This window comes from Schistocerca piceifrons, chromosome 1 (assembly GCF_021461385.2).
Source record: "Schistocerca piceifrons isolate TAMUIC-IGC-003096 chromosome 1, iqSchPice1.1, whole genome shotgun sequence".
NCBI classification, from domain to species: domain Eukaryota; kingdom Metazoa; phylum Arthropoda; class Insecta; order Orthoptera; family Acrididae; genus Schistocerca; species Schistocerca piceifrons.
In genome coordinates, this window is record NC_060138.1 from 149,148,728 (window position 1) to 149,162,086 (window position 13,359).

At 38.7% G+C, this 13,359-nt stretch overlaps 1 protein-coding gene across 1 annotated transcript in view; it reads right to left on the bottom strand.

The window, feature by feature from the left end:
* Positions 1–13,359, bottom strand: part of LOC124783678 (calcium-activated potassium channel slowpoke) — an 867,461-nt gene that overhangs the window by 470,674 nt on the left and 383,428 nt on the right. The window contains exon 12 of the mRNA XM_047254040.1: positions 6,756–6,911. Coding sequence (XP_047109996.1) covers positions 6,756–6,911 — 156 coding nt within the window. The remainder of the gene's footprint in view (positions 1–6,755; positions 6,912–13,359) is intronic.

Here is a 13,359-nt window from a genome sequence, read left to right on the forward strand (position 1 = left end):
AAACTCGACAACCATAGTGCAAACGAGCCAGATCTAAAGCCCAATAAAGTTGGAGAAAAGTCAAACAAGAGACTGGGGCAAGGAAGTGGACACTGAGTTTACAGAAACAACCAACCTTCAGAATGCAGATATAGGGCAACCAAGTAAGATTGTTGTCAAAAAGAAGACCCTAGAAAAGAAGATGAAGGACCACAGTCAGGTGTTGCATATCAAGGTACAACTCCAGACCAGGGTGGACCATAGTATGGCAGCAGAAATGTACTACCCTCGATATAAGGAGCGAAAACCATGTGAGAGTATGCAGACACATGCCAAATGGCAATCTGGAGCTGTCACTCTGCAGAAGCCAATGAAAGAGAACTAGCCCAGATACAGAAATCATCCATATACACAGCAGGAGTGACCAATGGTCTGACAAAAGCCACAAGTCCATTAATAGCAATGAGGGAAAGAAGAACACTTAATATGGAATCCTGTGTAACACCTTTCTCCTGGGTCTGCAGAGAGTTGATAATGGTGCCAACCCAAACTCGAAATGTCTGGTGGTGCAGGAGCTGGTGAATGAAAATTGGGAGGGGCCTCGAAGTCCACACTTTTGGATTGTACGAGGGTTGGAACTTAACTAGTGGCAGCAATTTATTCACAACTGAAACAAAAGAGTTACATGTTCACACCTGTTACTGTCCTTCAAAGTAGTCACCAGCATTTTGTAGAACCTGTTTCCAGCAATGTGGAAGGCATAGTATATCGTTAGCAGAGGCTGTTCTGTTGAGGGCGCGAATGGAGAGGTCTACTGTCTCTCAAATCTCTGGAACAGTTCTGAAGTGAATGCCACCATCAATGCACAGTATTACTGTTCGTTTTTGGAGCATCACCTGCGACCAGCTTTGCGAAAGAAGTGGTGACTCTTTCTGCACAACCTACTGATCATTTTGCACGACAATGCGTGGGCGCATACAGCGCAAGCTGTGGCTGCCCTGTTCAGTTGATGGGACTGGGAAGTACTGTGCCATCCATCATACTCCATGGAATTAAGTCCTTGTGACTTTGATTTGATTCCAAAGATGAAGGAATCACTTTGTGGCATTCGCTTCAGAACTGTTTTCAGAGATTCGACAGGCAGTAGGCCTCTCCATCCGCACCATTAACAGAACAGGCTCTGCTAACAGTATACTATGCCTTCCACATTGTTGGAAATGGGTTCTAAACAATGCTGGTGGCTACTTTGAAGGACAGTAAGAGGTACAAACATGTAACTCTTTTGTATCATTTGTGAATAAATAGTTGCCAAATAGTTGTCTATGAGGAGACCATGACTAGACAAAAAAGCACTGCCCCACAAGGGGTGATGGGCATTAAAATCCCCAAGGATTAGGAAGAATAGGTGGAGTTACTGAAGGTCAGTTACAGCAATGGGTTTAGGTGGACTGTCAAGAGAGAAACAGTGATTGCAAACTATGACTGCAGAGTCCAAGTGGAACTGGACGGAGACAGTTCCAATGTGGTACAAAGGGGTATTTATGTAGTAACAAAGTCTATACAGTTCAATGTGCAAACACCACCAGAAACCCTCAAATGGACAATCCAGTTCCAATACAAAGCAAGGAACCCATGAGGAGTCAGGGAGTGACCATTGGTAAAATGAGATTCCCGGAGAAAAAACAAGACGTGGAATAAAAGGAAATAAGTAATTGCAACTTCAGATGGTGATGGTAGTATCCCCACAGTTCCACTGAATAAACAGTAAAAGGGGATCCAAATAAGAGGCCAACTTGTTGAAGCCAGTGACTCAGAAGGGTCACTATCCTTCACCAACAAGGCTAGGGTGACGTACATAAACAGAAGGTTGATTTCAGGTTGAAAGGATTGACTTGTGTTTCTTTTTTTCATTTGTAGGGTGAGGATGGCAGGGTCCAAAGAGAGAGCGGCCTTGGGCCCAGAGAGAGAGCAGGTTTCAGCAAGACCTGGAACCAAGAGAGAGTGGGTGACCTTGGGACACAAAGACTTTGAGTCCTGCAGATGTCTTGTGGCAGTGGGCCTCTGGTATGAGAGGCTTTGTGAAGGAGGTGTCTCATGAGGGGATGCCAGGAGCCCATCACCAGCAGGCACCAGAAAAGGGGGACACTTCTCCAACTGGGTAGGGGGAGTGGCATCCAGAGAGGAGGGCTCTGAGCATGTCAAGGATGGGGAAGGAAATCAGCTATGCTTTTAGAAAGGAACCATTCTAACATTTGACTGGAGAGATTTAGGGAAATCATGGAAAAACTAAATTTGGATGGCTGGACATGGGTTGGAGCTGTCATCCTCTGTGAGTCCAGTGTGCCAACCACAGCACCACCTCTCTCAGTGCAAGACTGAGGTAAGTAGGAGGGAGGAGAGGGAAAGGACATAACAGAGGCAAAGTCAGATGTCACAGACACAGGTTGAAGATGGTCATATTTATGATGAGCCACAGTGCAGGATAAACGATCAAGTGAGTTATACTCATAGCCATGACAATTTACACATGGGCAATGGTACACTGGGGCTCCCCTGATGGAGAGGGTGTCCACATGCACTGTATGAAGGGTCCACTGTCAGCCGGAGGACAGTCCCAATCACAAGCACCCAAAACACTTCATGGGTGACAGGTTGTACGGCTTTGTGCCACACCGATAAGCCATTACCTCTACCTACTCCACAAGGATATCCCTCTGAAATGCAAGAACAAAGGTACCAGTATCGATGCAACTGTCCTTATGTCCTCTATGAACACACTAAAAGAAATTAATACCTCACCATTCCAGGTTGGCCCAGAGTTCCTCATCAGTTTGAGGATGAGTTCCCTATGAAAAATGACTCCCTGAACAATATTGAAAAATTTATGAGGACACTGGGATGTCATCACAATTGTCACAGGAATGAAGGGCCATAGATTGGGCAGCAGAAGAAGTGTTGATTAACAGTGGACCCTACCACATCTTACTCAGAATCAACTTTACTGAACTTGTCTTTGATAACTTCCACAAAAAATAATCTCTTGGTGGCAGTGAAAGTACGCTGTCAGTCCTGGTGCAAAGCAGGTATCGGTGATAGGATTTCACCCCACACTGATGAGCCTGACCGTCCTCCCAGCATGTAGCCAGGGAAGGGAAAGCTACAAGGTAATAAGAAGCAGCATTAAGATCCATTGCCAACTAAAGAGATGGCTGCAGAAGAACAGCTAATTTTTATTTGAAACTTACGGCATTTCATACACAAAGCATCCGCCCTGATACCAGGGGCTCTCCACGTCAGTACCAGCAAGCCACAGCAGGGGCTGTCTGTCTTTTTGGTGGTTGCTGCCCAGAAATCCGATGCTTCAGAATGACAAACATCCACTCCTGCATACAACCAAGGCGACAACAGCTCAGATATCAGAAATATGATCTCCTGAGTTGTCAGGGGCTCAACCAAAATGGTACATAACTATGCCACCACATGGACTGACTACCATGCTGGCTATATAGCAGTGTCAAGGAAAGGCTGCAAGAAGAAGTAAGGCCACATGCTGAAGATGCTGAGTAAGGTGTTCTTCCCCAGCTGGCTCACACTACGGAGAGAAAATTTAGAAGGGGGAGATCAAAATGCCGAAATGAAAAGATGAAAAAGAAAACACAAGAGAAACAAAAACCAAAAGGAATACCAGAAACCAGGAGGATAACCAAGCCAACTGCTGACAGTTTTTGTTATATTTGTGGCAAATCTGTGAATAAGAAACACCAAAGAAACATTACAGACTTTGTGAAAAAGGTTTATCTACCATACTTTGGATCTAAACTTGGTGATCCAGATAAATCTTGCTCACCAATAAGGTATGATATGTGTGTTGAAGTCCAAAAACGAGAAAAAAAAAACTTTAGATTTGCTGTTCCTATGAAATGGAGGGAGCCAAGAAATCATTCTGACGATTGCTACTTTTGCAGTGTTGATATTATTGGTCATAATTCAAAAAGCAAGATCTTCCATCTGCCATCTGACCAGTAGGGCATGGTGTAGATTTGCTGGTTCCTGAACCACCAGATGATTTAAATTCTGTTCCAACAGAAGTATTTTCTGATGTACAATGTGATTTAGATGAACCAGATGATCATGAATTCCATTGTAATACGGAAAGTCTAGAGCCCAAATTGTTTACTCAGACCAAGCTTAACGATTTGGTCAGGGATCTGGGCTTAACAAAAGAAAAGCAGAATTGCTTGGCTCTAGATTAAAAGAAAAGAACTTATTGGCAGTTGCAACCAGCATATACATGTACAGAAATAGAGTGCAGCAATTTTCCAAGTTTTTTCAACAAGAAGGTGATTTAGTGTACTGTTCAGACATTCCTGGTCTGATGAATGAGTTTGCTATTGAATACAAAAAGGAAGACTGGAGGCTGTTTATTGATTCATCCAAAACTCATTTAAAGGCTGTTTTATTACACAATGGTAACATGAATGCATCTATACTTGTTGGACATTCTGTACATATGAAAGAAAGCTATGAAAACCTAGAAATAGTGCTAAATGCAATAATATGCTATTCTGTTCATGGTTGGATGATATGTGGCAATCTAAAAGTAACAGGCATGCTCCTTGGTCAGCAAGGTGGCTTTACCAAATTTCCATGTTTCTTGTGTGTATGGGACAGTAGGGCTAGAAATCAACACTGGTGCAGAAAGAACTGGCCTGTGAGGGAGTCTTTAAAACCTAGTGAGAAGAACATTCTACACAAAAACCTTGTAGGTCCACAAAACGTATCCCTACCACTTCTACATATGAAGTTAAACCTAATGAAACAGTTTGTAAAGACTTTGCCTAAAGAAAAGTTTCCACACCTTTCAGAAGCTAAACTAAAAGAAGGTGTCTTTGTCAGACCTGATATTAGAAAATTGATGTTTGATGTTAACTTCGAATCAACACTGACCTTAAATAAGAAAAAAGCATGGGTATCATTCAAGCAAAGTATTACAAAGTTCTTAGGATGTGAAAAAGACCCAGAATATGTTTCTATTATAGCTACAATTTTAAAGAAGTTTAAAACTTTGGGATGTTTAATGAGCCTGAAAGTTCTCTTTTTGAACAGTCACGCTGATTACTTCCCGGACAATATGACATATGTTAGTGAGGAGCAAGGAAAGTGTTTTCACCAGGACATTAAAGTGATGGAAAAACACTATGAAGGCCGCTGGAACACCAACATGATGAGGGACTACTGTTGGTCACTTCACAGAGAAGTTCAGCAAGCAACTCACCATAGAAAAAGCTACACAAGAAGCTTTTTTTTTTTTTTTTTTTTTTTTAAAAAAAAAAAAAGGAGAAAGAAAATACAAACCAATTTCAGCTGACAAGTGAAACCTCTATTAACACACATCATTGTTCCAAGTAGCTTACTGTAAATACAAACCATGCTTATGTTATAACAAAGCATTACATTAATTTCCCAGGGTTTACTGTATAGAATTGGATTTTTATACTATATAATAAAAAGCATATTGCTCAAGACCTATGGGTGGTAAAAAAACTAAGGCTAGATTTGAATTCAGCTAATAAAAATCTATAAAGATCAGCTATCAAAGTAAAAAACGTATTTAAAATTTTTTTTTCGTTGGCCTGTGTAATCTTTCTTCAAGACACTATCCATTCCATTTAATTTATCTTCAAAGTCATTTGCCATCTCTGACAGAGTTTCAATGTCACTGGCAAACCTAAAAGCTTTTATTTGTTCTCCCTGAACTTTCATTTGCCTTCCAAATTATCTTTTGTTTTCCTTTACCACTTGTGCAATGTACAGATTGAATACACATCAGCACACACAACTACTGCTTCCCTTTCAGATTCTTTTACTTGTAACTTGAGTCTGATTTCTGTATAATTTCTAAATACTCCATACTCCCTGTATTTTACCCCTGAAGGTATTCAGCATTTGAAAGTGAGTGTTTAAGTCAACTTTGCCAAATATTTCCTTTAAATCTACAAACTTTATTATGTTAGCCTAGCTTCTAAGAAAAGTCATAGGCTTTGTATTGTCTAATCTATTCACACATTTCTCCAAATCAAAAACTGGTCTCTCCTAAGATCAGCTTCTACCAGTATCTACATTTTCAGTAAATAATATGTGTTAGTTAATTACATAAGTGTATGGTGTAAATATCTCATTGATGAATCTGAATGTATGAGGGGATTTTCTATAGGAAAGAATATCTTAGTCCCCATTGTTGTACAACTGATCTTTTTGTAACTCTTCATCTCACACTCTAGGTAGTCTCTATGAAGCTGTCAAGAGTGAATAGAAATAATTTCTTGAACTTGCAAACAGAGTGATCCTGGATAAGGTATTGTTCAGTAGCAGAAAGGCCATGTACCTGAGGAACATTCGTTCAAAGTAACATGGTATAAATAGTGGCAAGAAGGGTAGTAGTTGGATGTGAAATAGAGAGAGATCTCAGGCAGTCAACAAACTAATTAGTGTCCTTGATAAATTATGGCAGTTATCAACAAAGGGAAATCATATAAAGATCAATTCCACAAGTGAAAGAACTGTCATCCTTTTGCATAGGAGTAGTTCTAAATTTATCGTTGACAACTTATAAAATTAATACAACTCTCTAGAGGTACCATTACTAAATGTTTCCTACACTAGTCTATACCAATACTGCTGTTATCTGTTAAGTACAAATTTATATGATTTATATGCAGTGTTTATAATATGAGACTTTATTAAGCCTAAATTTACATGTACACACGAAAACTTACCGTTTCACTTCATCAGCTGATTGAGCAATGAAGAATCCTTGTGTGTTTGCTTGTATTTTCACCCCGCGTGGATTTATGGATATCTTGCTATCAGCACCATCTTCCCCTTTTATTTCAATTGCTAACAGGAGTAGTTTTAATTTTGTGAAGCAGAGCCTGTATTCAAATATTAATCAAAAATATTTTATCAGTACGATGAGATTTATGTTAAGTTAGTAAGATGATATATATTAATGACACTACTGTTGCAGATTAAATTTGACAAAATATATTTAAATTTAGAAGACTATCTTGATACTGGGAAAAATAATATTGTGGAACTGACTGAGCACTGTTAACCATGTTTTAAAAGAAGCAGCAATATGAGATCATTTCTCTTCATTTTTGCACTACTTATCTAAAAGAATGGTTGATTTACATTAAAAAATCTTTTATCATGACTTTACATGAAAGGAGGAAAACCTTTTTCTTCACTGTTTCATCTCTTCTGATCTCATTTATCTATAGAAAAAAGTTTTTATTTATTTATTTATTCACCTTAATATAAAGAAGAAGAAGAAGACATGCAACCAATGAGAACATGACATGGACCAGGTACTAGATGTCATTAAGCTGGCATAAATCACACATGGGGAAAGCATATGAGAACAAATAACAGTTTGGGGAGAGTCTATTGCAGCTGTGATGAAATTACATTTAAGGCCACTTGAAATAGTACCATATCTTCAGTGTAATAGTTCCAGTATTAAGTTACTGCTTCTTCAAAGCCAACAGTAAGATATATTGCTAACAGGTCTGTTATTATGAAGGTTACCAAAGATAAAATCTCTCCATTCTGTAACAAAAATGTTTTCTACCTTTTGTCTACACTCATCTACTGTCACTTGCAAATATTATAAGCACTCTTTGATTTGCAGAAGGCAATTTGTAACTTATTGAAAGTTACAATGTGCAATATCAGTGACTCTCTTTGTACTTTCAAACATTCACACAAGCACAACTCTCATACAGACACTGTTGCCTCCAGGTGACATCTGGAGACGACAGTGTCCTCCAGTATGTGAGTTCCACCCAACTGTGACAATGTCTGAGGTGAGAAACTTTGGCATGGTTGGTAGCAGAAGTACAGAGGAGGTGTGGGGGGGAGGGGGGGGGGTTAATAGCAGGGCAGGGTTGGGGAAGATGATAGTGCTGTGTGAAGGAGCATGCAGGGATGTGGTGGGGACAGGACAGTGTGCTACACACAGTACAAGAGGCTGTGTTTGGGGGCTGGGGGCAAAGGGGAGAATACAGAAGGGGACAGGACTATGCACGTGCTCTGGCAGGATAGAAAGCATGTGTAGGGCTGAAGCAGGGGCAGCGAAGGGGATATGCAGGTGGAGGTGGGGAACCAATGAAGATTGAGGCTGGGACATTACAAGAATGAGGGATGCATCACTGGGAGGCACAACCACCACTACCACCACCACAAATCAGCCACCCAGAGCTGTACCTAGCAGCTCACTTTCCTGTCCCCATCATGACTCTACACACTCCCATAGGCAGCACTAGTGTCTTAGCCCAATTCAACCCTGCCATACCCTTCCCTCCCTCTCCTCCTCCCCATCCCCATCCCTCCAAAGCTGCTCAACTCAGACACAGATGCAGTCCGGCTTCAGCATCTGGAGATGACCATCACCATGTGTCAATCAGTTGTGCTTACGTGAATGTGTGTGAGTTGCCTACATCTAATGAAGGACTTAGTCTAACAGCTGGAAATGTCTAGTAATCTTTTTCCTTGTGTATGTCACTCAATACCTCCTCTATGTGGTGAGTAGCATCTATCCCTCTCTTTTCATCTCCTTGCATTTTAAAATGTAAAATGTGTTAATAGCCTATGGAGCTAATATCTCTTCTGTTAAGGTGAAAATAAAACAGGAGGATATATTAGGATTTACTAGCCCATCAACAATGAGATCATTAGAGATGAAACAAAAGTTCAGACAGGATAAGGAAAGGTAAGGAAATGGGCCATGGGCTAAGGAATTCTGCCAATTGTCTTAAGTGATTCAGGGAATCCAAGAGTAATTTAAACTTGGATGTTCTCATGACAATTGGAATATCACTCCTGTCCTCTCACATCTTTGTTTACAATTTTATAAATGTAAACTGATTTACTATTTAATCACTTGTGCTCCTCAGTGTTAAGTAAATTTTTATCTTAGTGTTGCAAGACTTACTGATGTACACAGTAAACCAGTAATTCAGAGATCAATAAGTCTGGGGGAAAAAAAGAAAAAAAGCCTCCATAATCAGGTCCAGAGGACCACATGATGCTGAATAGCTGTTGCTATCAGAGGCAGTGGTAAGGAGGGGCATGTGGTCAGCACATCACTCTCCTGGCTGTTGCCTGCTTTCAAGACCTTGGAATCAATATTTTTCATTCACGCAGCTTCTCTGTTGGCATCACATGGTTGCATGGTCCCTGTTCTAGGAGAAGTCCCTGGCAGCACAGAGAATCAAATCCAGGTCCTCCATATGGTACTCACACATGTTGACCACTGAGCTACAGAGATGGGCTTAATATGCTTGATCATCAGGTTTGAACAACAAAAATTTTGTAGCAACAATACATTTTTAATGTATTCCTGGTGAACTGTGTATGTTTCTACAGTCTGTATTTCTCAAACGATCCTTGAATTGGATGGCTGCTTTTCATTTATTCCCCATGTAGTTTATCTTATTTTTAAATGAAGCAGCATAATATTAAGATTAGCAGCTGGGAATCACGATCTGAAAAATCATTAAATGTAGGAATTCCACCATTATTTTCGAGTGTGAACATACCTATAACATGTTATATGAAGGAGTGGTGCTGGTTTCCATAATGATGGTTAAAAATCAATATTACGGTTATTGCTACTAATTCAGAAAGTTAGCAGCTTCAGATCTGTCTCAGTGGTGTCAGTTAGTTACATAAATTAACCCTTTCCAGTCCAATGAAAGGTAGTGCTCAACACTACAAATTTTGTTTTCACTCTGATGTCAGGCTTCATTTGACATGATTTTTCATAGTTCTTGTATGCTACATTCCCAAATCTAACTGTACTAGGCATCAATGCTGTATAATATTGCTGTTTAGGGAAGCCTGTGTTAACATGGTGTCAAACTGTAGCATTTGTGTTGAGAGAAAGGTTGTAATTATTATGTTCAAGTTAGTAGGTTTGAAATGGCTAGTTTTTCATGCACAGTCCTTGGTGAAAAAGAGATTGTAGAGCTTTTAGAGGGATGTCAATGTGAAAATGAGAATGGCAATGATTTTGATGACAGTGAATTAGATGAGCCTGTATGGGCATATTTATTCAATTTGTCACTAATTCTATAGATGTTACAGATCTTTTTCTCATGCAACATGGTGCAAGACTCTTAATTATGGTTAACATAATCTCTCTCTTCATTTAAACAAATAAAGATAATAAAACAACCATCCCAAAAGTAGAATGTCAGTTGTTTAGTACACATAGCATGTGAACTATAGAAGTATTTATAATATAATATGTGACTCCTCTGTATTTATGGCCCTGGCCAGGCTAGCTGAGACACTGGAAATAAAAACAGTGGGTGTATCAAATGGTTTGAAAACAAAAACAATTTTAAAACCCTCACTCACTTGATAAATAAGACAGTTTAGGAGGTATCATAGCCTTCATTTACAAAACATATTTTGTGCTCATACATGATGGAACTTTTACTAACTTACCAACTTCTTTCTAATAATCAGTGTGGATTTGCTGAGCACTAATCATATGAAACTCAACTTGCTCTAAAGTGACAAAACAACATTTTGGTCATTTTTGTAACTGGCCTTCATCATGCCATGTGTTACATCTGTTTACGACATACAAAGCAAGGGAGCTCAGACATGTGCAAAGTTCCCCACTTTCAGAAAATCTGTGATACACTCTGTGACCTATTAAAATGAATAAGTACAGATATAAGAACAGGTAATAAACTCCACTGAAAATTTCCTGGTAAGAAGAATTGACTGCTTCTCTAGTGATTGTACCACCCTCTTGATGTTTCACATTATAGCAATGGGCTAAGGACAACAATTAAATAAAGCAAACTCATCCAATAATCAGAGTCCAGTGCTCACTTTTCCATAGCTCAGTGGTTTTTGACGATATTTAGATGATATCAGATCAAGATCATTGTGCAAAAATGACAAAAATTGTTTGTCCTTTTCAATTAGCTGTGTCAACAAAGTGTTTCACATTTTCGCATAAACAATAACTAATACCAAAGAATCTAATCAACTGTATCCACAATAGTGAACTCCTTAACCTTAACTGTGATGTATGGAACTAAATATACCCTAATTAATGAAAAAAATATGTGTATGGCAGGCAGTGTTTGCAATTCTCTGAGGCTGTTTCTGTATGACTCAGTTGTGTTCAGGGAGGTCACTCTGATAGAAAATTATTTAAAAAAATGCATGATTATATGCAGATAATCTGTGCACTGCTCAAAGAATGGCAGTTAATACACTATATATATATAAATGTTGTGTAACTAAGGAGTAAAAGAGAGAACTCACTGAATAGTAGAAGCATAGAGTTTACGACAGGCACATTAAAAAAAAATTAAAAAATTAGAAAAGTTTGCTAGCTTTTGTATGAACCATTTAAAGAGCTAGAGGACACAAAAATATGAGTGTGTGCACAGGTTTGCGGATGTACCTACACACACACACACACACACACACACACACACTATAACACACGCATGCCCATGTGCACACACACACATGCCACACACACGCACATTAGAGGGTGAAATGAGGCAGGAGCAAATTGGGGAGGGGTGACCAGAAGATCAGTAAGAGGCAGTAGTGGTGTGAAGAAAATGAATGTGGCAAGACAAGGTGGCAGGTGTACAGGATGGGGATGCAACACACAGACACCAGAGCTGGTGAGTTAGACTGTAGTCTGATGACAATGACATGGAGGAATGGATTGGGAGGTGTGCAGGACAGAAGAAGTGGAGACTATTTGATAGAGGATATGGGTGCAGTGGGTTAGTGGAGATAGGTGGCAAGAAGGATTAAAGGAACAAAGGGTGTGTCGCACAGGTAACTCTTATCTTTGTAGTCCAGAACTCTGATACTGTGGAGGTGGGATCAGAGAAGGGAGATCCAAAATGCATGGGATGTGAGGAAGCCACTAAACTAAAATTCTGGCAGAATGTAAATAATTTAGGAGCAAAGGTAACAACTTGCTGAATAGTAAAGGCACTGAGTCATTGACAGACACACATTTTATTTTTTGACCTAATTAAGTTTTCAGTCTTGTTTGTGTGTGTGTGTGTCAATGACTAAATGTCCGACAATAATAATAATAATAATAAAAAGAGATTTTCTTTTTTTGTAGAAAAATATTTTTGCATAACTACCATGATAAACCAAATTTGTTTTGCAAATATTATTTATTTTTATTATTTCAGGTCTTCTCTTATCCATTGTTCACTTCTTGTTATTTCTAATGATTTGTTTTAACTTATCTAAGTCAGCATCCATTTTAATAAATCATGTTATTTCTATAGCTGTCTCCATGCTAATGTAAGCTTCATCAGTTGAAGACAGAAAAGTAATTGTAATTGTCATTTTATCATGGTAGACATGTATTTCATAAAATTTTTAAATGCTGCCACAAATACATTTACACATGTTAGATTTAAAATATGTGACTGCTTTTCATATATGCTCTTGAGCTATCAAACACACTTTTTCATTAATGCATTTCCTTATGAATTGCATTGTATGCATGGATTCATTTCAAAATATTTTAAAGTAGCAAGCAAGTGAATTTATGAAAATGAACGTAGACAACACAATAGGCAATAACTGTTCTAAACCTAAGAGTATCAGTCAGTAAAGATACAATAATTAGTGGAACAAAACAAAGTTGTGTTATTTTCATCCTTAACTATAAACTTGCGATAGGTGATTGAAGGATGTTACAGAATAAAAATAGATGAACTTATTTACTGAAAAGCAACAGCCTCTCCTAGCTACTCCATATGCTTACACCAAGCTTCATAAATTCTCATTAGACACCAGTCTTTAATAACCTCTCCCCCATGTCTATCCCGCCCCCCCCCCCCCCCCATCCTCTTATAAAAACTGCTTGCTGTGTATTCTTCCTAAGTTCTATTTTACTTGCCTTCAGATAATCATTCTACAGTTAACACATGGAACAGCTGCAGCCTTTCCAAACTGAATTGTTCTCCATATGACACAAGAAAGCAGTAACTGGAGAAGGTCATGGAAATGGAACCCAAATTAGTATTTTTGTATTTCATTTTATTTATTTTAATTTTTTTAATTTTTTGTTCTAGGAAGGTTGTGATGTACAGGTAGTATCTATGGGGAAGGCTGCAGCAACAAGCATAAAATTTGAAGCAAAATGTAAATTGAAGTAATAGATTTCATTCAAAATAATATAGTTTTTGCAGCATCTTTAAGAAGTAGTATTTTACTTAACAGAGATTGCAAAATCATTAGTCAGTGAAACCTGCTCCAATATAATGACAATTTGAGGGAACAGGCAAGCACCACAAATGAACA